This window comes from Saccopteryx leptura, chromosome 1, assembly GCF_036850995.1.
Source record: "Saccopteryx leptura isolate mSacLep1 chromosome 1, mSacLep1_pri_phased_curated, whole genome shotgun sequence".
Taxonomy (NCBI): domain Eukaryota; kingdom Metazoa; phylum Chordata; class Mammalia; order Chiroptera; family Emballonuridae; genus Saccopteryx; species Saccopteryx leptura.
In genome coordinates this window covers 163,055,233-163,082,783 of record NC_089503.1, presented here as the reverse complement: position 1 = coordinate 163,082,783, position 27,551 = coordinate 163,055,233, and the positions used below count along the sequence as shown (strand labels likewise).

The following is a 27,551-nucleotide window of genomic DNA, read 5'->3' as shown; positions in this document are numbered from 1 at the left end:
CGGCCTTACATGACCCTGTCTGCATACCTCTCTGTTCCCGTCCAGGGACTCCTGGACTGGGGGGACTCCCCAGGCCTGTTCTGAAGGACACTAAGAAGCCCATCCTCTTTCTCACAGAGGAGAAACTTTGGGGTTGATAAACCACAGCCCCCCCACAGGGGCTCCAAGATGTGGGCTCAGGGTCAATGGCCAAATGATGGTGGACACTCAGCCTAGGGGGCTAAGAGCAGAAATCTGCAGGGCAGGTGTGGGGAGACTAAAACCACGGAGACCTGCTGGTGATGGCCTCGAGAGCAGGGACCTCAGGCAGACCCCAAACCAAAGCGGGCCAGACACCAAGTCCCGGTCCCTAGTGATGTGCGGCAGGCTGAGGCTGCAGGAAAGGGACGTGAAGACAGCACGTGGGGGCGGGCGCACGGGGCAGCAGGTGAGCGGCCTCACTCAGAGTGGACCAAGGCCCCCGCTCCTTGCCCAAAGCCAAAGCCCTTGGGCCCAAAGTTTTTAGCGTAGCATCCTGCAGAGAGAAGAGACAGCTAAGGACTCTCGGACCCACTGCAGACACACCATCCCCAGTGCCTGGCCAGGCCCCGTCCCCCTAACTCTGCAGGACCCTAGCCCCGATGGTTAAGGGGTTCCTCCACACCCACCACGGAGATGACAGAGCACTATCTGCTGTCCCCACCCAGCCCCATCTGCCATGTGACCGGCCAGGTCAGTCACCCTCTGGGCTTGTTGCTCCTGTGACGTGAAGGGTCTGCTAGACACTCCAGAACTGACCCCAAGGCCAGGCACGTTTACATGAGCCAGGGCACTGTGGCTCCGTCCCCACCTAACCCCGGTGCTGGAAGGGTCACACCCACCTTTGCAGTAAATCTCGCCGTCCTTGTCGGCCAGCGTGGTTGACTCCAGGCCTTTGCCACACTTGGCACAACGGAAGCAGGACTTATGCCAAGACTGCATGGAAAGGGGACAGTTAATGGTGCCCCTAGGGACTAGGGTGTCCCCAGCCCCCAGCCCCATTCCCCGGGCATAGTGACGGTGAACATCTGCTCGGCCACAGCTGCTGGGAGGATATGGCCCTGGGGCTGGACAGTGGAGGTGCAGGGACCTCACACCACCTCACACCATCCCAGGTGTCTGCGTGGTCAGCGGCACCACCCACCCACAAAGGCAGGCCAGAGGGTAGAGTCATCATCAAGGTAGCTGTTCCCACAGCCAGTCAAGCTTTCTCCAGACCTGTGCGGTCAGTGGTGTGGGCACGGGCTTGCCTTGGCCCTGCCCTGTACCAGCTGCACAGCCTCAGCCATTTTCTCCTTGAGGGGCCTCTGCCCACCTAGCAGAAAGGGTGTGAGAACGAGGTATACACAGATGCTGCCTGCCCACAGGGTGGGCTTCCATCACGGGGGTTCTCCTGAGCAAGTCGGCCTCCGAACTCCTGAACTGCAGGTGTCTCGTATGCTCAAGGCCATCGCCTCTCGGAGAGGAGGCCGGCGGTCCCTCCCTCACCAGGCAGCACTGAGGGCTAAATGACTTTCACAACGGAAAGCGCCCAGCACGGGCCCGGCTCAGTGAGTCTGCTGTTCCTCTGCACTGAACTCCAGGGGCCACAGGAGGCCTTGGCGTCTCTGAGAGGAGCGCAGAGCCACACGGGCAGGAAGACTCTTCGGAGGCCAGCTCCAGAGGCAACAGTAGCGCAGGCCGGTGACTGATGTGCAGACGCCCCACGGGGGGCAGGCAGCACCCAAGCTGGACAGAAACATGCCTTTTAAGGGCAAAAAGCTTCCCTTGGCTCAGCCCCCATCCCGGGCTGAAGGGCGAGCAAGAAAGGAAGCTGGCCCTCCTTGGATTTCCTGGCTGCCAGAGCTCTGTACACCGGCTCCTCCTCCCAGAGATGGGTGTGGGGCCCCAGGCCTCGGTCCCCTCCCCGCACCATGTTCTGCCCTGCCCAGAGCTCAAGGGCTGGAGAGGGACCACTCACAGGCAGACCACCAGCCATGTGCTTGGGGTGCCTCCCTCCAATCAGCACCTCCCAGTGCCTCTGCCCCTCAGTATGTCTTTCTCGGCCAGGGTCGAGGGGTGAGAGTGGGGGCCTCCAGACTTTCCTGCCTGAACACAGAAACCTCTCCTCCTGGCACCTTAGCGGAACAGCCTTCACGCTTATGTGCCCCTCCCTCCTCGGTCACAGAAGGGTCCGTTCTTCAAGCCTTTCCATCGTTTTCTATTCTCATAATGAGACTGCAGGTGTTCATAATGTTAATATTTTCTGTTTTCATCTCCTTCAGTCAAGGGCAAGGGTCTGCCCTGTGACCTCGCCACAGTCCCCAAAAGTAAACACTGAGAGCAGCCACAGACACCAGATGCTGCCCTGGGCCTTGCTGGTTCATTGTCTGACTTGGAATTCACAATGCCTATCTTTCTCAGGGTCCTCCACCTCCTACTCCTCACAGACGCAGCACCGAGCCTCGGGAAGGTGCCATGATTTCCCCCACGTCACACAAGTCTAAGTGGAAAAGCAACAGCCAGACGTCCCAGGTTCCAGAACCCACAGGCCAGGAAGGTATGTCAGGAGCCTGCCCCCTCCCTCCCCTCTCCCGTGACACCGGTAACTGCCTTACCTTCCCGGCACCAATCACTTTCTCTGCGGCATAGACTGCCTGGCCGCAGCGGGGACAGCGCTCAGAGCCACCGATCTTCTGGGCAAACTTGGCTGCATTGGGGTTGGTGGTGGGCCTGTGACCAGGGGCCCTGCCACAAAAAAGGGCAACGTGGGTCACATGTTGGGTCTCAACTGTGTGGACATGGCCCTGCCTTCATCTCGCAGAGGGGGTGGGGGGGGTAGCTATCTGAGCCAGGGACGTGGCCAGGGCCACCGGTCTCCCATGTGGCAGATGGAGACACCCAGGCTCTTCATGCACGGTGGTGGTTTTCCTGGAAACACCCCACTGCCCTTGGTCACCTAGTTAGGACACTGGGATCATTTCACACCTCGTTGCTAAGGATTACCCTCCTCTCCCCAGTCTCTGAGGTCTGTCTGGTGCCAGGGACTTTTCAGGACAAATCTGCTGAGAAATCATTTTTTCCCTGGGCCACGACCTTGGCTGGCATGTGATAACTCATCCATCAGTCATTTCCGTCTGTCCCCCCGGGCCCAGGAGCCGGCCAGGGTGGCTACTGACTGCACTGTTTACAGCAGGTCAGAGGTCAGTGGGTGCCTGACGGCAGAGGCGGGTCTGGCTCAGACACTCATTGGCTGGGGAGGGGACCCCAACAGTCTGTGACATGGTGCTGAGTTTTCTTATCTATGAAAAGGGGTGATGGAACCGAGTCATCTTTGGGGTGCTCTCCGCTCTGACCCACCACATGGGGAGATGCTGGCCTGTTTCATTCCCCTGGAACCCCAGCTCCTCTGATGGGCCTGGCACTTAGTGGGGGCCCTATGATGACCTTGGAAATCAGCTTCCTGAGCCGTTGCCACTTAACCAGAGTGGTCAGAGAGTCGGGTGGGGGGAGATGGGGAACGGTACTCACTCCTCATGCCGGATGCCCAGTGACTCCCCCTTGTCTGTGCTGAGTGTGCCGGCGCCCTGCCCGTAGCCATAGCCCTTGGGCCCGTACTTCTTGCCATAGCAGGACCTGCAGTAGATCTCCTCCCCGTGCACGGCCACGGTCGTGCTGTCCAGGTTCTTCTTGCAGACCACTGCAGGGGATGTAAGCATGGGAGTGGGCATGGGGGTCCACTGAAGCTCCCCTAGCACCCACCCTACCTGACACCCTGACCTTGAGGACCAGCCTGGAGATGCAGGTCAGGAGGGTCCCTGAGCTAGGAGGTGAAAGGGAAGAGGTCCGCACATCCCGACACCAGGGACGCCAGCCAAGCCACCTCTCTCAGCCGCCTGTGTGCGTCCAAGGGCGCCGCACCCTCATGCCTCCCAGGCTGACCCCAACTTCAGGACGCCCAGAGAAGCCTTTATTCTGCCCTTGAGTAAGAGACCACGTGTCCCGACAGGAGAGGAGAAAAAAGAAAGGAAGGAAGAGAAGGGCAGGGCTTTCCTGCCTCTAGCAACGGGGTCCAGTGGGACAACCCATGCGCACAGGGGGAGCAAGTGCACCCAGAAGGAAGGTTTTGTCTTTCCTAAGTGCCCGGCAGGGCGGGCATGGAGATGAGGTGCAGGTCCTCCGAGCAGCCTGTGAAGTCTCCAGTTCTGGCAGGTCCCTCCTCTGTGCCAGAAGGGACGCAGTTCAGACCCTGGGAGAATACCTTGACCCTGCGGCTGAGAGGTTGGCAAGAAAGGACCTTTAGAAAGCCCAGGGCCCAGGCGCCATCCTCTTTGTCCCACAGGGGAGCAGTGCCCAACTCTGCAGAATAAGCAGGCTCAGAGGCTGGGGTCCTCCTCCGCCTTCCAGGGGTGAGACCTTGAGCAAGGTATTGTTACCAGCATGTACAAATGCCCCTGAGCCTAAAAAGGCAAAATATTGTATTTCTCCCAGGAGGTGGTTGTGAAGAGTGGATGGGGTCTTATGCAGGGAGCACAAAGCAGGTGCAGAAGAGATGTTGCCTGCTCTCATTGGTATATGAAGTGGGGGACACAGGGACAGGGACAGGGGCAGGCCCAGGCCTTCGGAGACCCAGCTTCCCTCTGTTTCTTCAGCTCTTGTCCTACAATGTTAATTTAGTTCCATGACATTCCTTAAATATCAGAATTCAGTGTGCCTCATGGGCAGTTCTCTCAAATCTGTCCTGGAGAGGCCCCACCTGACCCCTCCTCCCTCCTCACCCTCCCTCTGGGAGGCTTTCTGCTCAGCTCCCTGCAATGGGCCACCCTCTTGCCTTTAAAGGGCCAGCTCCTCTTCTTTGGAGTCCCAGATCCGAGACTTCAGACTAAATAAGGCCCCGCTTGTCCTGCCCTTGAGATTCCCCACCTCATTCCAGGACTCTGGGCAGCCCAAATGCAGAGCTCCCCCCTCCGCCGTGCATGCCCTGGACTTGGCTCCAGGATGGAGGGAGAAGGAACAGCAGGCTGAGGCCGCAGGCATTCTCTTCTAGGGTGGGAGGCGGGGGAGCGGGAGATGCTTCTTGTCAGACCCAGATTAACCAGGAATTCCAAGACCAGGGAAGGCAGACGGATGGCAGAGCTAGAGACCTCCTCTGACAGGTCTATCCTGCAGGAGGCTGGGGAGCTCCGCCAGAGCACCCAGGGCCTACACAGAGATCCTACTAGTGGCTCCCTGCTGTGCAGACTGAGCCTGACTTCTAGATCCATCCACAAGCCCTGTTGGTCTCCGCTCTGCCTGTTCTCCCAGAGCCTGCTCCTGTCCACATAGCCCACGTGCCACACCCCACCCAGGCCACCTACCTGCTGGCACCACCAGAGACTCAGTGAAGGGGATTTTGAACGAAGGCCTAAACTAAGTTCTACCAAATCATGTTAAGCCTAAAGAGAGAACTGTGAGTTTGTTACCGGGGCTGACACTTTCATGTCGGTTGCATTCCGGCTGCACTGTGGCTGGGGGAGGCCTGTGGGGCTGTCGGGAGATCCAGCCCCGGGCGAGGGGTCAGCCCTTCACCCCGCTCTGAGACAGCGACTCTCTCTGCTTCCAGAAGGAAAACAACAGCCCACAAAGAAGTTCAAGCTCACAGAACTGGCAGAAGCTGGGCCAGGCCAGAACGCGATGTGACCTAGCTGTCACTACAGCCCAGATTTCTGTCGGGCAGGCCCGCACGTGGGACCAGGAGGTGAACCCCGACATCAGCCCTCATCCTGTGGGTGAGGAGGCGAAGAGGTGCTGGTGTCTGAGGGCGCAAAGCTGCCGGGAGCCTCCCTGTGCCTTTGGGTTCTGGGAACAGCCACTTCCCTCGGCCACCACCACAGGGTAAAGCCAGACTCCAACCTGCCCCAGGAGGGAACCAGGTCACAGCCTGAGGCATGTCCCCACCCGAGGAGCTGAGCATTCCCGCCTGCTCATGGGAACTAGCCATCCCTACTGTGACCACCAGGCTGCAGGGCAAGCCCTCTCTGTTCCTGCCCCCTGGGTCAGAGGCCACACCAGGAGGGAGGACAGCCTCCCTGAGTTCTCCTATTGCTTCACCCTGTCTTCCTGTCTGTCCCAGACCCAGAAAGGGGACGTAGGCGCCCAGTGAACAGAAACCAGAGCCAAGGATTGAACCAGTCAGAGGGACTTCTGGGGACACATTCTAGCCTGGCCAGCAAAGGGCCCTCAATGTCAGCCAGGCCCAAACCCCAATGGCCTCTCTCTTCCTTAGAAGGGAATGTCCCTTGAGTCTGTGGCTTGTTCTGAATTCTCAAACTGAAGCTGGGCATCACTGCCCAAGGGCAGTGACTCTTCTCCCATTCTAAATAGGTTGCTTGGTGCTGGGTGGCATTCTGAGCATGGGGAACAACACATCGTGGGGACCCCTCAAATGCTAGGACCTCCTGGAGCTCCAAGGCTCAGAAGTTGTGCTTAGAGACCCCAGAGACAAAAGACTGTTTCCTACGGCTGTGACTTTCACCATACCCCTCCACCGAGCCCCACTCGGTAGCCTGACTCTTACAACTGTTTCTCATCCTCGACACCCCCTCACACGCTGGCCTCAGCCGGCTCCTTCCTCTGCAGCCTTGAATTCCTGACTCCCCTAGACCGCTTGACCCACAGCCACCCCCACCAGGACTGCAGGCGGGGTGGGGGTGGGGCCACTTGGCCACAGCTGGTCTCTTCTGGGCAGCGATTAAGCAACATCTGAGAGCACAGAGGCCTGACAGACCCCAGCAGCCTGCACCCTCTTCCTGGCCAATGCCAAGCCTTCTTATTCCCTCTAAAAAAATAAACGGCCGGAGATGCCTCAGTTCAGCAAACTGCTGGTAACAAGAGGCTGCTGTTTGCAGCGTCTTCGGGCTGGAGGCCAGTGGGCTGCACCAGAGCTCACTCACTCCCCATTCATCAGACACGGCCCCGGGGGGCCCTGGCTCTGGCCTGCTAGGCAGGGCCCCACCTGCCTGGTGGCCTGGACTGGTGGCTTCTGCTGCTGACCCACTAACCAGGCAGCAGGTAGAGATCTGGTGAGAAGGTGGTTCCTACTCCGGACCACAAATCAGCTGGAAGGAAGATGCCACAGACTCTCCAAATGCTGCTTTGTGCAGGACGGTGGGACCAGTTCCTGGATCTGCCGGGCTAGGTCTTCAACCCCCCGGGGACAGTCTCCTTTGTGACCCCCCCCCCCAATCTCGCTGTGTCAGCTATGTGCCTGGGAGTGTCTGTCACTTACTGAGCCTGCACATTTGCTTGAAGGGCTTCCACATCCCAAGTGTCTTTCCTTGTGGTTTCCTCAACAACCCAGAACTGTATCTTTCGTGACATAATGGGAAAACTCAAGCAGAGAGGAATGGGCTAACGTGCCCAGTCGCCACCTGAGCCACCTGATGACAGGACTGGCTCTGAAACCCAGGGCTTCCCCAATCCTCCCCGCTTCCGCAGTCCTCCCCGTGCACCCTCCACCCACGCTCCAGGCAAATGCATCGGCAGGAGCTGCCTCTTCTTCCCACCCAGATCCTCTGTTCTGCTCTGCTCACAGGGAACCGGGGGAGGCCTCCCCAAGTCCTCATTTCCTGGGTGCTTTGAAAACACCCCTGCCTGCAGGGACCAGCCAGCAATGGGCAAGGAGTCAGGGTCTCCGGGCACCCAGAGGTCTCGCTGCTTGGCGTCTGTTGCCCATCCCTGCTCCTCCAGTCTGTGATAGGAGCACATTTTGCTCTGGGCTATTGGGAGTGGGTGTCAAAGAGCTTGGGTTCCCTGTCCCCTGTCCCAGGCTGTGGCAGCAGGAAGGGCAGTGACAGAGGTGGAGGCTGACCCAGAGGGGCAGGAAGGGACAGCCAGCGCTGGGCCAGAACTGCTGCCTCTAAGGTTGCAGACTGCATTGCCTCAGGACAAGAGAAAATTCGGGCCCACCGGCAGGTGACACTTTGGGCTGAATGTGTCTTCCTCTTAAAGCAGTGGTCCCCAACCTTTTTTGGGCCACGGACTGGTTTAATGTCAGAAAATATTTTCACGGACTGGCCTTTAGGGTGGGATGGATAAATGTATCACATGACAGAGACAAGCGTCAAGAGTGAGTCTTAGACTGATGTAACAGAGGGAATCTGGTCATTTTTAAAAAATAAAACATTGTTCAGACTTAAATATAGATAAAACGGAAATAATGAAAGTTATTTATTCTTTCTCTGCGGACCGGTACCAAATGGCCCATGGACTGGTACCGGTCCACGGCCCGGGGGTTGGGGACCATTGTTTAAAGCAGGGGTCCCCAAACTTTTAACACATGGGGCCAGCTCAGTGTCCCTCAGACCATTGGAGGGCCACCACATACAGTGCTCCTCTCACTGACCACCAGTGAAAGAGGTGCCCCTTCCAGAAGTGCAGCGGGGGCCGGATAAATGGCCTCAGGGGGCCGCATGCGGCCCGTGGGCCGTAGTTTGGGAACCCCTGGAAGGATGGGATTGTGGCAGAGAGAGGAAGGAGGGAAAGAGTGGAAAGTTTTCTTAACCAAGTCTTCACCGCTTGGCTCCTGCTGGAGCCTGCAACCCCCACCAGTCCTGGCCCCAGTCCCCTTGGAACGCAGCTTCCACGGGAACAAAGAGGCCCTTAAGTGCTTCCCGCCCCAGCTGCGGCCTCTGCCAAATGTCAAGCTGTTTACATCCCAAGGGGCCAGTTCCCCAGGGTGCTGACAGCCCCAGCCTGGGGGGGGGGGGCGCCCCTTCCGTCCCCATGGCAACCTCAGGGCCTGGGAGGTACTCACTGCACAGGAAGCAGGATTTGTGGAAGCTGCTGCCCTCACACTGGACCTCCTCGGCAAAGTACACGGTCTTCTGGCAGACCCCACACTTCTTGCCTCCTCCCCAGTTGGGCATTCTGAAACAGGGCATGGACATGGGCATTAGCGGACAGACCCCCCCGAGACAGCCCTTGTGCCCCGGGGACTCCAGGGCCTGGCTTCCCAGTTGGGCAGGAGCTCAGGGCTGCAAAGCCATGTCACGCATTCAGTAAGGACAGCAGGGAGCATCCCCGTCTGCTCCTCTTCCTTGTCATAGAGCCCCAGTTCCGTCCAGGCAGCCTCCACTTCACGAGAAGCCCAGGCAGGTACCCGTGCACAGCTCTAGGGCACACAGTCTGGTCACATGGCCAAGCATGGCGGTCCGTTCCCTGTGGGGGCTGCTTCTGGGACAGCACTAAGACGTGGGAAGCTCTGCTGGGGAAGCTCCTGGGAAAACGGGTCGCTCATGAGCCATCCCCCAGGCTGTATCCCGCCTCTGACTGGGTAGACTGGACATGACCCCGGACGCCACAGCCAAGGCCCCCAATGACAGATGCACTGACGTGTGCCCACAGTGTGCCATGCTCACTAACTGCAGGTAAAGTATATACCTATTCTCCTCACAGGTAAAGGAGCAGCGCAGAGAGGTCGAGCTGCTCGCCTGAAGTCACACAGCCAGAAGAGACTGGAACTGGGGTTCCAATGCAGAGTCCTGTCACCCCAAGTGCCATGGTCCGCCCACTGTACTGGAGTGCCTGCTCACAGTGGGTGCACGGTGCAGCAATGCTTGGCTCTCCTCCCTCCCCACTCCCTGACCCAGCAGAGACTGGTGCGTGCCCCAGGAATCCCCCTAAGTTCCCCGAACCCGAGGTTGGCAGCCGGCTCCAAGCAGTATTTTGTTCCCAGACACAAAAGCACTCTCCCTTTCGGGGAGACCCACAGGCCCACACAGGCCTCCCCTTGTCCTCAATGGCTCCACATCAGGGGGCTCACATCCTGCAGGGCCCCAGGGAAGCAGGAACATGCCAAGGATGGGTGGGACCCAGGGGTCTGGCAGGGAGGACATCTGCCCTGCACGCCCCTCAGCTGGGCCATCCCCTGCATGAGCCCAGTTAGGGACAAGGGACAAAGCCCTGGATGGAGATTAATGACAGAGTCCACTGTCAGGAGAATCCCAGGCAGCCCCTGTGGATGGGCTCCCCATCCCCCCTGCCCCTGAGGACCCCTCCAGAGACCCTGCATTGTGGGAAAAGTCTCAGCTGGAAGGGGCATCGGCCACCTGGTTTCCCATGAGGGGCAGGGCTGGCTCTTCAGTCCACCCCCTCTCCTTGCCTAGCCAAACTTCTGGTCGACCAGGGAGCTGACCTGCTTTAGAAGGAAACCTGCCTATCAGTAGTGCAAGTGCCTGAAGGGCCTTCCCAGTCCCAGGGGATGGGGGCCCCACAGGAGACTAAGGACAGAGTTCCCGGGGGAACAGTTCAATTAGAAAAACGGGATTCAGGGTTTGTGCCTTTGAGTCGAAGGACCGCGGGCAGGTTACTTTCCACCCTGAGCTTGTCTGCTCGCCTCTGAGCTGGATGAGTCTTCGTTCCAAGGACTGGAGGAGACCCTGCTGATGTCCTGTGCTGACGGCCCATGCCACGTTCACTCCTCCGCTCACCACTGTCAGGACTGGTCTGGCAGGCTATCCAGCCAGATGTCGGCTCCCTCTCCAGTGGTTCCACATCTGGAACAGCGAGGCTTGGGCAGGAACATTCCTGGTCCAAATAAGGACCAGAAATGCGTGACTTGTCTGTCAGCCCAGCATAAGCGTCTGGGGCAAATGACTTGCCCTTTTTGGGGGGTTCAGCTCCCCTGGTCACCTGAGAGGCAAGCTGATTGTGTCTTTGTCCCCAAGCCCTTTGTCCACACACAAGGCAGTCTAGGAGCAGGGCCACCAGCAGGTGCACAGTGGGTCCCCTTCAGGGAGCATCATCCCTGTAGTTGCTTCTCCTATGTCACTCAGTCGATCAGCTCAACAGAGAAGAGGGCTCTAGTTTACTGCTGAATGGCTGGCAGTATTGGGCAGCTCTTTACCCCAAGTGTCAGGGTCCCCAGGACCAGAAGCTAAAAGCAGCCAGTTCATGTCCACCATTCTCACCACCCAATCTTGTTGTCCCACCAAAAGCTGCATCCAGGTCCTCAGTCCCGATGGGACAAGATCCAAGGTGGCCAGGACGTCTTTCCTGCAAGCCCAGCCACCTGGCTCGGGGGGGGGGGGGTGCCCCTTTGGGAGTGGAGTCAGAAGCAGACCCAGGGCACAGACTCTCCCCTGAGAGTCGGGCTGAGGTGACTGGTTCAGGGTGGTAATGTTCCAAGTTTTTGGGGAAACCATCTCAGAGACGAACAGTCCTTCAGTGCCTGAAGGAGACCCTCCCGTCATCAAAATACTCTGTGCCTTCATGTCCAGTGGAAAAACCCCACCTTTCCTTGTCCAGCAGTCGTGTTCCCCAGGGCCAGAGAGCAATCTCTGAGCACAGAGCTCACGGCCCCACCTACGCGGTCTGGTCAAGACCTGTCAGGTGTTTGTTCAGTGAGAAATGTGCTCTCCCATTACCTGAGCCATGTGGTATCTGGCCAGGTACACAGGAGAGCAGTCACCCCTGCCAGCCCCACAGTCCAGCCTCCTCCTCCTCACTGCCCCACGTCAGGAGGGAAGCCAAGGAGAGGAGGGAAGGAGGGGGGCCCGCTGGTCAGGGTTCAGGGCCCAAGTCTTGGCAATGACGATGGACAGCCCAGAAAACAGACCTCCCCTGAAAGTAAGGGTCACCAGCAGGGGACCAGTGGCCAACATGGAGACAGGCTCAGCTTCCTCCTTCCCACATGTCACCAGGATTTCTCCAGAACCCTGGACACCGCTGACCTCTCGGGGCAGTTAGCCAGCATCATTCCAGACACCGTGGCCCCCAGCTGTGCCAGTCCCTCTAACTCCCACTTTGTGGGACGGTGAGTGACCTGGGTGGGGCTACTTTTCCTGCCGGTCCCCTAAAGCCTTGAACAGCACAGCTCTCCCTGCTTGGAGTTCAGAAATCAGAAGGTCAACTGAGGTCGACACTGGAGTCTGTGGTTTGAGTATTTCCAGACTCTTACAGGAAATCCTGTATCCTAATACATCTCGCAGAGTAACCGACAGATCTGGTATCTTGGCTTTTATCTGGAATGATGGCCATGTAGCCTGGTGACCATGGGGGCTCCTACACTGAAAAGGTCTGAGTGATTTCTCTTTCACGAACATTTACAAACAAGTCAGCACTCTTTTCTCATAAACACAGGTTGTCTGCAGCTGACATCTCCGGAAGCCCTGTCCCAGGCATCCTAGATAAAGAGCGCCTGGAACTTGGTGGTGTTAGTGGGGGCAGCAAGGCTCTGGCTGACCTGCTGGTTGATGTAGCTGCTCCCAGGGAATCACTGAAAATGCCATTCAGGAAGGCTGCTGCCTCTGTATTTACACACTTTACCATACATGGGAATCCCTCGGCACTGACGTCACATGAATTCCTGGGGAGCTGCGTCTACAACCGGTCATCACCATAGCAATGACTGACAACTGGAAACCACAGGCACAGGCCTCCTGTCAGTGTCCCCTCCCCCACAGCACCTGTGTGTGTGTGTGTGTGTGTGTGTGTGTGTGTGTGTGTGTGTTTGTGTGTGTGTGCGCACGCGCGCGCATCTGTCTATCTGTCTGTCCTTCCTGAAGCTAACTCTTTTCCGGGCGTTTTCTTTCCTGCAAACCCATCACCAAAAGTCAAACACATATCAGACCCGAGAAACACGCACCTGCTGGGATGTGGGACCCACCATGCGGGGTCCTCTGTCCCCATGCCTGGCCACGCAGCAGAGGGAAGACCTGCAGGCTAGGCATGCAAACCCCGACTCCATCTGCGTGCTTGCTGACAAAGCCATGTCGGTCATTTCCAAACCACCTTGGAAAGGTCTCGGCAAGCTTCTGTGCTTCCTAAACAGGTGTTTCCTGAGCGAGTTGCTCTACAAACAGGCAATGCTGAGTCACAAAGAAAACGGGAACAGAGCGACCGGGGTGGGTTTGGAAGGAGTCCCCCTAACGTCTGTGTGGCAGCGACACACTGCAACATGGAGCGGGGGACTCGTTGCCTCAGTGCCTCAGTTTCTTCCCCTGAAAAATGGGCACATCAGCACCTCACAGATGGTCCGAGACAGCACCTGAAGACATCTGCTGACTAGACTACCTTTAAGGAAAGACTATCTCGAACACTTCCTGTTCAGTGTGGGGTCTCTTTAGATTCGTACAGTTCACCTGAGTACTGGCAAATGGTGGACTTGGAGGGGGAAAAAAGTCCTTTTATTCTCACCAGCACCTCCGTGTGTTTACTGATGGACTCTTGGGTCCTCAGGGAGGCAAGCCCACCTTTCAGAAGCAGTGGGGCTAGCACAAATATGTAAACGTGTAGCAGTCATTCAAAAAATAAGCCTTCCCAGTTAGCCTTCCCTACTAGGAAAGCCATACTAAATAAAAAATTTTTAAAAGATGCCTCTCCCCTCACCTGGAGCTCACAACTACTCGCACACAAAACTGGCCAGTGACTGAACGCAAGGCTAATGGAGGTCTGTCCAGTGGGGCAGCTTAGCTAAGAGCCCTTTGCTGCTGCCTTTGTCATCTGTTGCCGAATGTTTACAGATCGCCCGCTGAACTTCAACACTGCCCTCCCAGACTGTGACTCTGGCTGGATTCCTGGCTCTGGAGACAGACGTTTGCAATTAAAAAAGAACAAGGAAGGAAGGGCCCAGGGCAGACCTGAGGTGGAAGGCTGTGGTACTGATGTATGTCATGTTTCATTAGCATCACAGTGGCTGAGCTGGAGGGTCTGTGTCTCTGTTTCTCCTGCATCTTCCCCAGAACCTCAAACTGGGAAGTGCCCCCCCACACACACACACACCACATTTTCTGCGATGGACTTCTTTCCCTGTCAACTGTCCCTCCCAATATCCTCCCAGAGCCAAAGGGTCATTTCCCAGCACATGCAAAGGCTGCCTAAGGGCAGCTGAGGGCTGAGGACCATCTCTGGGGATAGGCCAGAGCCCAGCTGGAGAATCAGGAGACCATAGCTGGGTGATAACTCAGCACCCTGCACCATCCCAAACCCCAAGATGACAAAGAGGCAGCCAGCATCCCCAGCCTCCTTCTTCTAGGAGGGAAGGGGGAGGGCAGAAAGAAGACAGTGGTTGGCCCCGTGTTTTCCTGGTCTGTGCACTCCATCCCCAAAAGGAACTGTGCAACGAGAAGTCACTTGTCCAAGGTCACGCGTGTATGAAGTGGCAAATCCGATGTCAAGAAGCAGCCAGTCTGCCTCCCAAGCCATCTCTCACCAAGACTCCAGGTGCCTCTCCCTGACATACTTCGTACAACATCCTGGTAGACTGTCACAGGATCCCAGTGCAAGCCCTTCTCAGATAGGGAGGGCCTGTCCGTTCATCTTTCATCCACCCCACCGAGCAGGAGGTAGGTGGCTGGAGCCCAGGTCTCCAGGGAGGGGCCTGAGTTTACCTACTGCCCTAGGCGGAGACCCAGATCCTGAGTAGATTGCAACAGCAGGGGGAGCAGGACCTTCAGAATATTCTCCCCCCTGTGAGTAGACAAAACACCTGCCTAGCCACTGCCCGTTGGGTAACATATTGCAATTTGCTTTAACAGTGCACGATACCAGCTCCTTTCCTGCGGCCCAGCCTTCAGAGACTGAGGACACAAAACACCCCACTGTGGGTTATTTCCGGCTTGTAAATCTTTCCCACTTAGCACCAAGACATGGGTGGCGGAAGTGAAACGTTGCAGCTTCCATCTGGTTCTTTCGGAGGAATGAAAACACACACCTGCGCTCTGGCCACAGATGTCCCAAGCCGGACCACAAGGCCAGATGTCCCCGCGCCCCACCCTCAGGCAGGCTCTCCAAGGCCGGCCCGCTGGACAAGGGAGGGGGTGGCACGGATGCCCTCATCCCCTTGCCGTACCATGAGCGTCAGGGGCGCGCAAAATCGCCCATTGTTCTGCTGTGGGATCTTTGGATGGCGGGGAAACGGGGCTCCCGGGTCAGGGCACGTGGGAACCCTGGAGAGGAAGGACCCACCGCCTCCCGGAAACAGAAGTGGCGCCGGGCTAACTGCAGCCACTTCTCCCCACCCCGCGGCCACAACGGCGCCCGGGCCGCGCCTTTTTCCCTTCCAACTTTCCTGGCAGCCGGAAGGGCCCAAGGGCGCTCGGGGCGCGCAGTGCCGGGGTCGCAATGGAGGGTCCGTGGAGCACTCACATGGAGCCAGCTCGGCCGCTGGGCGCGCGCCCCTGGGATGCGCTCTCATGACGCACTCACCTGACACAGTCACCTGTAACGGGCTCGGACGGTGTGGCGGAAAGCGCTCCGGAGCGGCTGCCGGGTGCGCCCGCGCGCGAGGTTTTGTTCCGCTCTGGGAAGGCGTGCCCCGGCCCCGCCCACCTGTGGGCTCTGCACACTGCACACTGCAGGATGACGTCAGGGCGCCCGGCCCGCCGCGCCCCCCCCCCCCCCCCCCATCTAGGGCCGCGGGACTGGAGACCCGGCTCTGGCCTGTCCTATGGACCCACTGTGCATTCGGAACCTCTTCGGGTTTTCCTGTCAACCAGATGGTAAGGTGCACATGTGATCTGAGACCCCTGATAAACTTGTGTCCCAAGGGAATGGCTGGGGGTTGGAGAGGGTCTCCCACTGTTGCTCTTCCCGCCAGGCTGAAACAGGTCTGAGCTCTGACCTACCTGCGCTCTGATCCTAAACACAGCCCCTCTGGGTTTCAGTCTATATCTGTGAAAGGGGAGTGGCCCCCAGATGATGGATGCTCAGTCAATGTCAACTCGCCTCCTTCGACAGCCTTGACCTTCCCTACTACCCAAAGGGGAACACCCCCACCCCAAAAGCAGCAGTTCTGAAAATGGGGGGCTCCCAGCTCCAGTCGGACAGACACAGCTTCCTTTAAAACCCCAAAGTGCTGAATTATCCCCCTTCCAGGAGTAAAGTCAAGCATCTTCTAATCCAGAAAATGAAATATTTACCTAGGAGTTTCTTGCTTTCTGCTATCAGAAACATCATTCCTTTGACCAGACCCTTCCTAGAAACAGGGCTCTCCCAAGATTAGGACGTCCACAGGCATCCAATCAGTGCTTCCTCAAAGATAACAGGCAGAGAAATGAGAATCCCTCGTTATTCCCACACTGTGCAAGCAATAGGTAAACAGATACATGAATTAAATTCTGCGTCTGGCGCTGTGGGCTTGCTGCCCAGAGATCATGCTCTCATGAGGTCATCACTCAGCCTTCTCTCCTCTGGGATCCTGGCGCAATGAGCTTCGGTGGTCTTTCACCCAATTTTACAAAAGGGCAAACTCCTGCATTTTCTTCTTTGACCTGGGTTTGCCCACCTGTGCTGCCCAAACGTCCCTGGGGTATGTCCAGAAATGGAGAGCCATGATGCAGTCACACCGGCGTCTCTCCCACAGATCTTAAAGCATCTGGTAATGAGCGAGGCTGTGCAATGTATTCTCCAACCTGGAATGCTTTTGCTGTGACCTGGGTAGGGATGGTGCGGGCGGACCTCGGAGATATCATGAGTTCAGTCCCAGCCCTCAGCCATAAAGCGAATACCACAGTAACGTGAGTCACACAGATGTTTTTGGTTTCCCAGTGCCGATACTAGTTATCCTTACATATGATTGTAGTCTGTTAAGTGTGAAAGGGCACCGTGTCTAAAAAACAATGTGTATACCTTAATTTTAAAAATATTGCCTTGGCCGGATTGCCCTGGCCGGTTGGCTCAGTGGTAGAGCGTCGGCCTGGCGTGCAGAAGTCCCGGGTTCGATTCCCGGCCAGGGCACACAGGAGAAGCGCCCATCTGCTTCTCCACCCCTCCCCCTCTCCTTCCTCTCTGTCTCTCTCTTCCCCTCCCGCAGCCGAGGCTCCATTGGAGCAAAGATAGCCCGGGCTCTGGGGATGGCTCCTTGGCCTCTGCCCCAGGCGCTAGAGTGGCTCTGGTCACAGCAGAGCGACGCCCCGGAGGGGCAGAGCATCGCCCCCTGGTGGGCAGAGCGTCGCCCCTGGTGGGTGTGCCGGGTGGATCTCGGTCGGGCGCATGCGGGAGTCTGTCTGACTGTCTCTCCCCGTTTCCAGCTTCGGAAAAATACAAAAAATATATATATATATATTGCCCTGGCCGGATAGCTCCAGGGGTAGTCAACCTTTTTATACCTACCGCCCACTTTTGTATCTCTGTTAATAGTAAAATTTTCTAACCGCCCACCGGTTCCACAGTAATAATGACTTATAAAGTAGGGAAGTAACTTTACTTTATAAAATTTATAAAGCAGAGTTACAGCAAGTTAAAGCATATAATAATAATTACTTACCAAGTACTTTATGTCGGATTTTCGCTAAGTTTGGCAGAATAAATCTTTATAAAACAACTTACTATAGTTAAATCTATCTTTTTATTTATACTTTGGTTGCTCCGCTACCACCCACCATGAAAGCTGGAATGCCCAATAGTGGGTGGTAGGGACCAGGTTGACTACCATTGGGTTAGAGCATCGTCCTTATGTGCAGAGGTTGTGGGTTCAATCCCTGGTCAGGGTACATAGAGCAACAGATCAGTGTTTTTGTATGTGTTTCTCTTTCTTCCTCTCTCTCTCTCTCTCTCTCTCTCTCTCTCAAATCAGTAAAAAATAATATAAAATAAAAAAAGAAAGTTTCTAGGTTAAGCCTGGTAACTTAAAGTATCATCCTGACATGCCAAAGTTGTAGGTTCAATCCCTGGTCAGGACACATACAAGAATCAACTAATCTATGTATAAATAAGTAGAACAACAAATCAGTGTTTCTCTCTCTCTTTAAGCGACAAGGGAGATAGTGAGAGAGACTCCTGCATGCTGATGCTCGAACCAATCAAGCCACTGGCGGCAGGAGGGGAAAAGAGTGAGGGGAGAGGGAAGGGGGGAAGAAGCAGAGGATTGCTTCTCTTGTGTGTCCTGACCCAAGATTGAACCTGGGATGTCCAGATGCCGGGCCAACGCTTTATCCACTGAGCCAACCAGCCAGGGCTGAAAAATTTAAAAAATGTTTTAAATACCTCCATAACTTTAAAAAAATATTTTAAAATATTTTATTGTTAAAAAATAATGCTAAGCATCATCTGAGCCTTCAGTGAATCATAATCTTTGCTGGGGCAGGGTCTTACGTTCCATCTGTGGAAAATGCAGTATCTGCAAAGTGCAGTAAACAAGGCATGCCTGTCTCCACATTTCCATGGAAACCACAGGACTGCCCCAGGCTAACCAGGACACACAGTCACCCTGCATTCCACCCAAACTCCGTGTCCAGGTACAGGTCCTAAGAGCTGTATAGACAGAGATGGAGATAAAGGAAGCCTAGCAGGCCTTGCTTTGTCTGCTGTTTTTCCAGAACCTTCCATGTTTTAGTCATGTCACCCTCCCTGCATGCTGCCAACACTTTGGGCTTGGGCTTTTGCAGCCCTTTTGCATGTAAAGAGGACTCAAGGGTCAGGGAATGACTGGGGTTGAGTTGATCACACTGGCATGGGCCTGATGTTGAAATCATGGAAAGGCCATCAGCACTTAGGATATCACATATGCTCAAAGCTCCTTAGGGCACAGGTAGTCCTTTTGGCTGACCTCAGAACACAGCTGTGCCCAGACTGGCCCATGTGGCCAGCAGCCCCATCTCTGCCTGGACAGCACAGTTGGAGCTGCACGGCGTAGCTGTGGGAGCCTCGGCCAGCCGGCCTCTGGACCAGCGCAGGGCATGTGGCGTCTCTGAGGCTCTTTCCAGTTCTGGGTCTTCCCGGGCCTTTCTGGATTGGCTCTGAGTTCTGAAGCTGCAACAAGGTAAGTCAAGGTCAGGATTTCTGCCTCAGTCTCTGTGCTCATGTTGCCAGCAAGGGGTCCAGGGACCTCTGGGGGTTTGCAGAGGAAGTGAGCCTGGTGGCCAGAGGCCAACGCAGGGGCAGGGGAGTCTGGGTGTACATGCCAGGATCATAAAATGCTTGGAGGCAGGAAGGACATGGGGAAATTGTCTGCAAAGGAACCAAGAGGGGATGCCTAGAGGCTCAGGACCGGGTACACTGTGAAGGCTAAGACCTATCCAAGGGAGCTTAAAGATGATTCAGGAACTCCCTCAGGGGGGCTCAGGGCCAGTTCTCAAAGTACTGGGCTGAATAACTTTTTAAATGACCACTTCCTCTTCCGGCCCATGGGTCTGAGCAACAGGGCCACTTCTGTTCCCACTTCCTGAGCCCCACAGGCCTGGAGAGAACTGGCTGCAGGTGGACAGCTGAAGGTTTAGGAGAAGTTCCCCTGGTAGACATAGTCCTAGTCCGTCCAGCTGTCCCGGCTCCTGTCCAAGACACTCCACATTTTCTGGTCCCACCTGTTCTGTGGTCATCTGGCCAGACAGCGGAGGTTTAGGGCGGTGGAGTAGATTGGAAAGAACTGTACTGAATTGAGCCAAGAGCTTGCGATCTGCCTTCCAGCAGGGTCGATTATATGAAGTTAGACTCCGAGACAGAAAGGGTCAGTGACTTTCGGAGTCTGTAGTCCAAAGGCTAGTGCGAGACAGAGCTTGCTTGCTGGAATGGTCTCCGATGGTAACGATAGGAAGTAGCCTGCTCTCCCTCGTTAATATTTTATAAATAAATTCATCTTCCAGTTTATAAGAAGCAGGAGCGGGGCTGCCACCTGCTGGTGAAGTAGTGAATAACACCTTCCCTCAGCCTTAGCCTCTAGCCCTAAGAAAGCTGGATTCAGTTAGATCGATCACATCATACTTAAAAATTTTTTGACTCTCGCAGGAGACATCCTAGGTTTCTAGCAGAGAATCCAACAATGTCCTGGGACACTGGTCACAGACAAGGCCTCTGAAGGCAGTAGAAGCTCTTGTAACCGGTCCTTTTCTCCCCACTGGTGAGAAAGTTCTCTCTACAAGATCCATTTCCCTAGTGTCCATGCAGGCAGTGACATGAGCAGCCACTGTGCCAAGGGGACGGCGTTCAGGAGGGGGAGCCCCGCTGAAGGGATCAGGGAAGGCAGTTACCTGAGCTGGTGACCCATGCAAAGAAGTGGGTCATAGAGGGTGTCAGGCATTGGACATGACGAGATGGGCAGAGGGGAGTTAAAAAAACAAACAAACAACAAAACCCAAAAACATCAGCTCTAGAGGTCAAGTAGAACCGGAAAAATGCATATCAGATGGCGCATGTAAGAGGCCAAGGACAGCCTTCACTGGACCAGATTGGGGCTATGCTCAGAGCGGAGGCATCACGGACTGTGAGTGACAGGGACACTCACAGCCCTGAAGGAGTTTATCTATGGAGTGAAGCAGATCATGGGGTCTGTGCTGGGGTCTGGTGCAGAGCCGGGGAAGGGACTTAAAAATAAGTGAGTGGGCCTGACCAGGCGGTGGCGCAATGGATAGAGTGTCGGACTGGGATGTGGAAGGACTCAGGTTTGAGACCCCCAAGGTCGCCAGCTTGAGTGTGGGCTCATCTGGTTTGAGCAAAAGCTCACCAGCTTGGATCCAAGGTTGCTGGCTCTAGCAAGGGGTTCCTTGGTCTGCTGAAGGCCCGTGGTCAAGGCACATATGAGAAAGCAATCAATGAACAACTAAGGTGTTGCCACGAAAAACTGATGATTGATGCTTCTCATCTCTCTCCGTTCCTGTCTGTCCCTATCTATCCCTCTCTCTGACTCTCTCTCTGTCTCTGTTAAATAAATAAATAAATAAATAAATAAATAAATAAATGAGTGGCTTCACCCTGGAGGTTCCCATGCTGATTCTGTTGGAATTATCAGAGTCCTGGTGCTTGTTGGGTCCCTGGGACTATTCTAGTCAAGATTCTGGAAGGCTTGAATTTTATCTCTCGGGTGTGCAAGATCACTGTTTAAAATACCTAAGACCAGATGCAGGCACTCTAAACGTCAGTTTTGGGTTTTGTTGTTGTTGTTGTTGTTGTTGTTGTTTTTGGAAGTTAGAAGCCAGCCGGGAAGCAGTCAGACAGACTCCTGCAAACACCCGACCGGGATCCACCTGGCATGCCCACCAGGGGGCGATGCTCTGCCCATCTGGGCATTGCTCTGTTGCCCCAGGAGCCATTCTAGTGCCTAGGGGGAGGCCATGGAGCCATCTTTAGGGGGGGGGCGGGCGGGATGGGAGGACCATCTTTGCTCCAATGGAGCCTTGGCTGCGAGAAGGGAAGAGACATAGAGGAAGGAGAGGGGGAAGGGTGGAGAAGCAGATAGGCGCTTCTCCTGTGTGCCCTGACTGGGAATCGAACCCAGGACTTACACGCAGGGCCAACGCTCAACCACTGAATCAACCAGCCAGGGCTAGACGTCAGCTTTTTTCTGTGTAGTGATTTTCCTAAGAGCGTAGGGCCAACCTCTCTCACGGAAAGAAAGATGGTAAAGGCATGGTTATTGCAAGGTACCCCAGGTCTAAGGGGAACATCAGGATCCACTATAAATTAAAGAAAGAGAGAGAAATGGGGGGGGGTACTTCTCTTTCATTTTTCTTTCTAGCTGAATGGTAGAGCTCACTGATGCCATCTTCTAAGGGTTTCCCAACTGGGGGTTCAGGGCACTTGGCAGCTGAAAGGTTTCCAGGCCACAGAGGCCGAGAACCGACGGCCTGCCTGTCTCACTCTGCCCAGAACTCGGTCTGGGTTTTATGTTCATATTTTCTTGGTCTCTCATCAGATGAAAGGATTGTGCGTGCGCGTTTCTTCCCGCCGCTCCCTGTAGATGGCAAGGTTGATCCAACTCTCCATCCTCCCCGAGGCCTTCCCTGAGGCTGCAGCGAGCAAAGCGCCAGCAGGGGTCAGCAGCGCCCCGCGCTTGGCGAGCGCGGCCACGTGCGTGCGCGGTCTCCCGATTCCACGGGGACTGACGCGGGGCCGAGAGCTCCTCCCTTCGCGGACTTGGCCCCGCTCGGGGGTGTCGGGGCTCGAGCAGCCGGCCTCGAGCGAGGCGGGGGACGCGGAAAGGCAGAGACGCGTGGGCGTGGGTGTGATCCCAGACGCGCGCGGTGCCAAGTCCGCATCTGGTGTTTGACCTGGAGGTTTTATGTGTGTTGGCAGATCAGAGGCCGGCGTCTAGCGTTGGAATCATTGAAATTTTCTCAGAGACCCGGGATTTCTAGACTCATTCCCCTGTCCAGGCCCTCTGGGGGAGGGGGGATGGACCACCTCACAGCCGGTGTGAGCCAGAGCCTTGCTCCCATGGTGCCCGCCAGTCCACGCCCCACACGCACAGGGGTGGGGGGAGATGGGGAATGGAATTCTCCGCAGGCGGCCACACACTAAGGGGTTCTACTCTCGTGTCCAGACCCTCGGGGGCCACAGGACTGTTCAGTCCCACAGTGTGCCCACCTTCCAGGATAGCTAAAGGGGTCTCCTGCTCTCTTGGCTTCTCTGTCTCTCTCCCCCCCACCACACACACACACACACACGTGGTGGTGGGGCAACCAGAGAGCCATCCAGAGCCTAAGGGATAGAGGTACAGCTGGAAGAGGGGGCTCAGTCCATAGCTGAGACCCCCCCCCACCCCGCCAGGCAGCCCCCAGCCCTACTGCTGTGATGGGCTGATGCCACACCTTCCCACCAACCTTTGGAAAGGAGGGTTAGGGCCAAACCCTGGCACCTGGCACCCTGGCACCTCCCAGGAGGGGAGTCACAGCAGCTGACCCAGGCAACAGGTGTGGGCCCCCGTGCAGCTGCTGCTGGGCACATGGTATCCGTGGGGAGAATCTGTCACAGCAGTCCTGTCCATCACTACACACCCCAGGGCCAGGGTGGAGTTGTGAGGAAAGGCCAGGGGGACACAGAGCCCTTGCCCACTGTGCACATGGCCACTGGAGGCACCCTCTCCCTGTGTCCACAAGGTGCTTGAATGCAGGTACTCAGCACCCAATGCCTGAGTTCAAATCCTGGCTCCAGCAGGCACACGCTCGGAGGCGCAGGCAACTTGACCTACACTTCTTCACCCTATAAACTGGAGACTGAAGTGATGCGTATGTCAGAGGGTTGCTGCCAGGAGACAATGGGTTAATATATGGTGAGTGCTCAGAATTGCAGTGGGCACACTGCACATGCCACAGAAGTGCAGAATGTCATTGTCTGCTCTGGCCCTGCTACACCAGAGCCGGCTTCTTAAAGGGGACCATCTGTCCCCATCAACCCCACCCTGCCCCGCCCAGCCCCTTAGAGAAACACCTCTCTTGAAAAGCCATCTTTGGAAAAACACTGATGGCTTTTGGCTCATCTCCTTCCTGGTAACAGAGAGAGAGAGAGAGGGAGGCACACGTCTTCCCGATAAGGCAATGATGGGCTCACTCTCATAAAACACTCATTACTGCCCCAGCCTGTCCCCACAGACTGTTTCTTCCAGGCCTTCCTAAGCCCTTCTTACAGGGCACCGTAAGGCCAGTCCTGGGCCAGAGTGGCTTCAGTGGAGTTCACAGCTTTGCCAATTCCCCACACAATGCCACTGCCTTCATGAAGCCCCTTGCTTGGTGACCAGTCAAGGTAGAAAGGACACAGTTATTCGTGGACAGGCAGAGTTCTGTCTCTCATGGGTTCTCAAGTACTGAGCCTACAACCAGAGTGCACGTGACTGGGGTGGGGAGGGGGGGGGCTGGGGACAGGAGCCAGTGCTCTCAGCTTGAGCACTGTACAAACCTCTTTCTCCTCTATTATCTCACTGAATATTCCCCCGAGCCTTGCTGGGTGGTTGTGTTCTGGGCATCAACACCCATTTGACTGATGAGCAAACCGAGGTGACGTACATCAGTGAGCCACCGACCTGCACCGTGGACTCCCAGTGATTTTCCATTGTGTCTAGAGGGCAGGTCAGAGCTCCTTCAAGACTCTGCCTCAGAACCTTTCATGACATTTATTAAACGCTCAGGAAAATAAAGCAAGATATTGTCATCACTTCCTGCTGAGGGCCTCAGTCACACACTACCGAAGCAAGACCCAGAAGGTGGACAAGGTCCCTGATCCCTCCTGAGCCACAAAGAAGGAGCTCTGACTGTTCCAACCCCCAAAGTCCAGCTGGAGCCCCCCACATGCTGAGACAGGCAAGCACAGGCCCATGGACCTCAAGGCACAGGTAAAGAGGCAGGGCCCGCAGGGAAATGAGGCTGGGTCTGAATATGTCACTCACGATGCTTCCTGGGGCTCTCAACACTCATCTCAAACCAGGTCTGAGAGGCTCTGGGGACAACAACAGCCTCCTGCACTGATGTTTTAAAACCCATTTGTCACATTGGCTTTAATCCTCTTGTTAACAATATCCTGCCACCACTGGGGACTGGCTCTAAGTTGTGGTTAAAGGAGGAGAACAAGGGAGTTATTGAGTATTAAGGAGTCTCAGAAAGGTCAGCAGGGCCTGGAGGCCATCTTCTAGGTGGCTGGATGGGGGTGGGGAACATGATGAGTGAGTGACCAGGGTCTCCCTGCAGTGAGCCTGGATCTCATGCAACAACCATCTCACCCCGCACCCCTCCACCCGGCTCCCCTGCAGCCAGATCCTGGCCTTCAGCTCTTATTGATTTTCATATTTCAGGAAAATCCATTTGCTTAACTCAGAGCAACTGAGTCATCACTGCGTTTAGAGGAAAACCACTCACAAAGTAGGCACTTGGCTGAGGCCCCTTCTGGGATGGGTGGGGACCAGGCTCTTATCCAACAGCAGTCTGTCCTCTGTCCGTAGTCTGCCGTCTCTCTCTGCTGCTCTGTCCTGTCCACCCTTTTTCAGGAGCCTTCTCATCCTCTGCCTGTCACCCCAACCAGACTGGCCTATAGTCCCTGCTCCCAACCTGTCCACATGCTACTGTGGTTTGTCCTTGGGACTCTGGGAGCAGGGGGCAGGGAGGACTTGTGTGACCACCAGGCCTTCATAAATGGGAGCAACGGAACCCTTACAAAGCTGTGGCTTTGGCCCACTTTCCCATTCTTGGGAAAGGGCATTGGCCCAACATTACCAGTGAGGGTGGGGGCCCTGTGTCTGGCCCTCATCAAGAGGGAACTTAGTGTTACTGTGAATCCACTGTCTCGTGTTCCCTGCGTTCTCTGCGTCCTCAGCCACTGTGGCCTGACTGGATGGGGAGTGGAGGGCTCAGGCAGGATTTGGCTCTCATCCCCACGCCCGCCTTCCCCACTGGCTGATATTGCTGGGGAAGCTTCCCAGACCTCCCAGGTAGCAGGTTTCTTTGCTTTCTATCCTTTAAACCCCCCCCCCCCCAAATTCCAACCCCCACCACTCAGGACATAAACCAGCCTCATGTTTGTCAGCTGGAGCTGGGAAGTCTCTGATCCCAATTTGCTGGGTCCCTTCCGCCCAGCTCCTGCCAGCAGGGAAGCCCTCCACAGCCCTTCGAGAATGAGGGGCGGAGGCAGAGTCAGGAAATGGGAAGTCACGCATTTGACTGAGCACCTACTATGGCCGGCCCTTCTGGGGCCTCCGCTCAAGGAGGGGGCGCGGGCGCAGGAGGGGCGGAGCCAGGCGCGGCGGCGCGGCCTAGAGTCCATCTGTCCTGGTCTCCCACTGAGCTGCGGGCGGCGCGGCCCGAGGACGCGTGCGGGCGGCGGTGGCGAGTCCCCGGGCACAGGAAAGGCTCAATTGTGCGCGGGCTTCCGCCCCGCCAGCCCGGGCCCCAGCCCGCTACCGAGCAGCCGCCTTTCCGTGGCCGGGAGGCGGGGCGGGAAGGCGCAGGCGGAAAGGGCCAGAGGATGGCTTTCAAGTGACCAAGTCTGGAGGGACCCAGGCCTCCGCCCCTCGGAGGGTTCAGCCGGCCCCTCGAGGGAGGTCGGCGGGGCGGTCCAGCAGTGGAGCGGCAGCGGCGCGCGCCGGGGGCAGCGGGTCACCAGGCTCCGCCCCGGCCCTGGTCCCCGGGACGCACTTTGTTCAGGACGCGCCTCCCTCCGCATTTTGGGCCGGGGCCGGCGGCCCGAGTGCGCGCGCGAGTCCGGGGCGCTGTGAGCGCCTAACCGCGCGAGAAGCCTCCACCGGGAGCCGCCAGGAACTTTCTCAGTGAGGCGGGGACGAGGGCGGCGCTGCCCGGGATGCGCGACTGTGCGCGGCGGCGGCGCGAACCCTGGGACCCGAGCGCACACGCACCGGTGAGTAGCCGGGCAAGGTCGTTTGGGCCAGGGCCGCTGGGCGGGACTCAGCGGGCAGGTCCTGGGGGGTTGGGGCCAGTTCCGGGGAGGGGACCTGCGGGCGGCCCGGCGGGGGCACCGGAATAACATGAGGGGGAGCGGCTTCCCGGGAAGCTCCTAACGGGGCTGCGAGAACCATCCAGGAGCTGACTCGCCAGCTCCAACTTTCTGAGCCTCAGTTTCCCTTCCTTGGGGGGGGGGGTCTGCCACTTAAAGTGCGTTGAGATCCTGTAGTCGGAGATGTTCGGTGCTCCGTTATCTTACGCCCTGCTCGCATCCCAGCGGAGCGAGCGGAACCGCCGGGGCAGGTCACTTTGCGGGGCAGGTCCAGAGGCTTCCTGAGCGCCAGGATGCGCTGAGAAGGCCCCCCACCCCGGCGTCTCTTTGAGCTGTGTGCTCCTTGGCGCGCGCCCAGGGAACGCGTTCCCAGGGGAGACCTGGGAGGAGGAGGAAAGGCTGCGTGATCGTGGGGAGCTTACCTGAGAGCGCTCGTGGTTCGGCTCCACCCCCTCACGGTCTCTTCTGTCCTTGGGGGCAGAAACTGGTCACAGGATCAAGCATCAGCCAGGTCTGCAGAGGGCTGAAGGGAGGATGCGATTTGGGGGGGGGGGCGTTGTGCAGGGGTGACGTCCACCCAGCAGAGAGGGTGGCTTGTCCCCACCGCCCCCCCACCTCCCCAGCCCAACACAGGAAAATCGGCTGCTGAGTCAATGGGACTTTGTTAAGGCGGCACGGGCGCAGCTGGCGCCGGCTTAGGGGAAGCGTAGGTCCCCGTCACTGCTGTTTTATCTGGCTTCCTGTTTCAACCATTGGGAGACCATTGGCTCGTTCAAATCCGAGGCTGAGACGCTGCAGCCTCGCTGCTCTGTAGAGGCAGAGCTACCTGGATTTTCCTCTCCTGGCGCGTGTTCCTGCCATATGGGGTCCCCTGCAACTCAGTTACAGGGTTGCAGCAGACTCCCACCAAGAACCCTCCCCCAGGAGGTCAAGCTGTTACCGGGAGACTAAAGACGCATGTGACTCCAGCATGCTGATTGTTGGTGCGGCTTTGAATTTTGGTTGAGAAGGGTGAATGGATCTTTGGCATTGAGCTGGGAAGGGAGACAGGGAGGGCTGTGATCATGGGTTTTCTCCCTGACATGAGCTCTAGGGATGTATGCCTTCCCCATGGGGGTCTAGGGGAAATTTGCTGTCTTGTGTGTTGCCTTGGAGGATCTGAGAACAGGTCATTCCCACCACTCTGGCCTTTGTTTTCACTTCTGTAAAATGGAACCTCTGCTGGAAGAACAGAAATGTCAGCCTCTGGGGTCCGTTTCCCAAACTTCCCAGGTGAGGAGGGAGCAGCCCCCCTGGAGCAGGTTTCAGGGTCTCCTTTGTGATTAGACACAGGGGTGCTTGTGCACATGCCTCAGTCTCCCCTGCAACGACTCCCAGCAAGAGACGGTCTCTGACTGCACACAATGCCCAGCACATGGTGGGTGCTTTGT

At 56.7% G+C, this 27,551-nt stretch overlaps 2 protein-coding genes across 9 annotated transcripts in view; one reads left to right on the top strand and one right to left on the bottom strand.

Moving 5' to 3' along the window:
- Positions 1 to 26,667, bottom strand: CSRP1 (cysteine and glycine rich protein 1). 2 transcript variants are annotated; one of them, XM_066379744.1, is made up of 6 exons: positions 26,544 to 26,667; positions 8,792 to 8,904; positions 3,529 to 3,697; positions 2,616 to 2,745; positions 861 to 954; positions 1 to 514 (listed from the first exon to the last, which is right to left on the bottom strand). In XM_066379744.1, the coding sequence occupies exons 2-6, from the start codon at positions 8,901 to 8,903 to the stop codon at positions 438 to 440; spliced, it is 582 nt and encodes a 193-aa protein (XP_066235841.1). In that variant the 5' UTR covers position 8,904; positions 26,544 to 26,667; the 3' UTR covers positions 1 to 437. The 2 variants fall into 2 exon arrangements, with proteins under 2 accessions (XP_066235841.1, XP_066235834.1); XM_066379737.1 differs by lacking the exon at positions 26,544 to 26,667 and adding an exon at positions 15,184 to 15,288.
- NAV1 (neuron navigator 1) overlaps positions 25,347 to 27,551 on the top strand; it is a 181,331-nt gene continuing 179,126 nt past the window's right edge. For all 7 annotated transcript variants that reach the window (XM_066379711.1, XM_066379703.1, XM_066379675.1 and 4 more), the window contains exon 1: positions 25,347 to 26,025. The gene's annotated coding sequence lies outside the window, so the exon portion shown is untranslated. The remainder of the gene's footprint in view (positions 26,026 to 27,551) is intronic.

What these genes read in the sequence shown, in the direction of transcription:
- CSRP1 (XM_066379744.1), bottom strand. Translation starts at nt 8,903, where the DNA reads ATGCCCAACTGGGGAGGAGGCAAGAAGTGTGGGGTCTGCCAGAAGACC. An exon ending in CTGGGCATCCGGCATGAGGA is followed by an intron (nt 2,746 to 3,528) that starts GTGAGTACCGTT and finishes TTTTTGTGGCAG; the next exon opens with GGCCCCTGGTCACAGGCCCA. An exon ending in CGGCGAGATTTACTGCAAAG is followed by an intron (nt 515 to 860) that starts GTGGGTGTGACC and finishes TTCTCTCTGCAG; the next exon opens with GATGCTACGCTAAAAACTTT.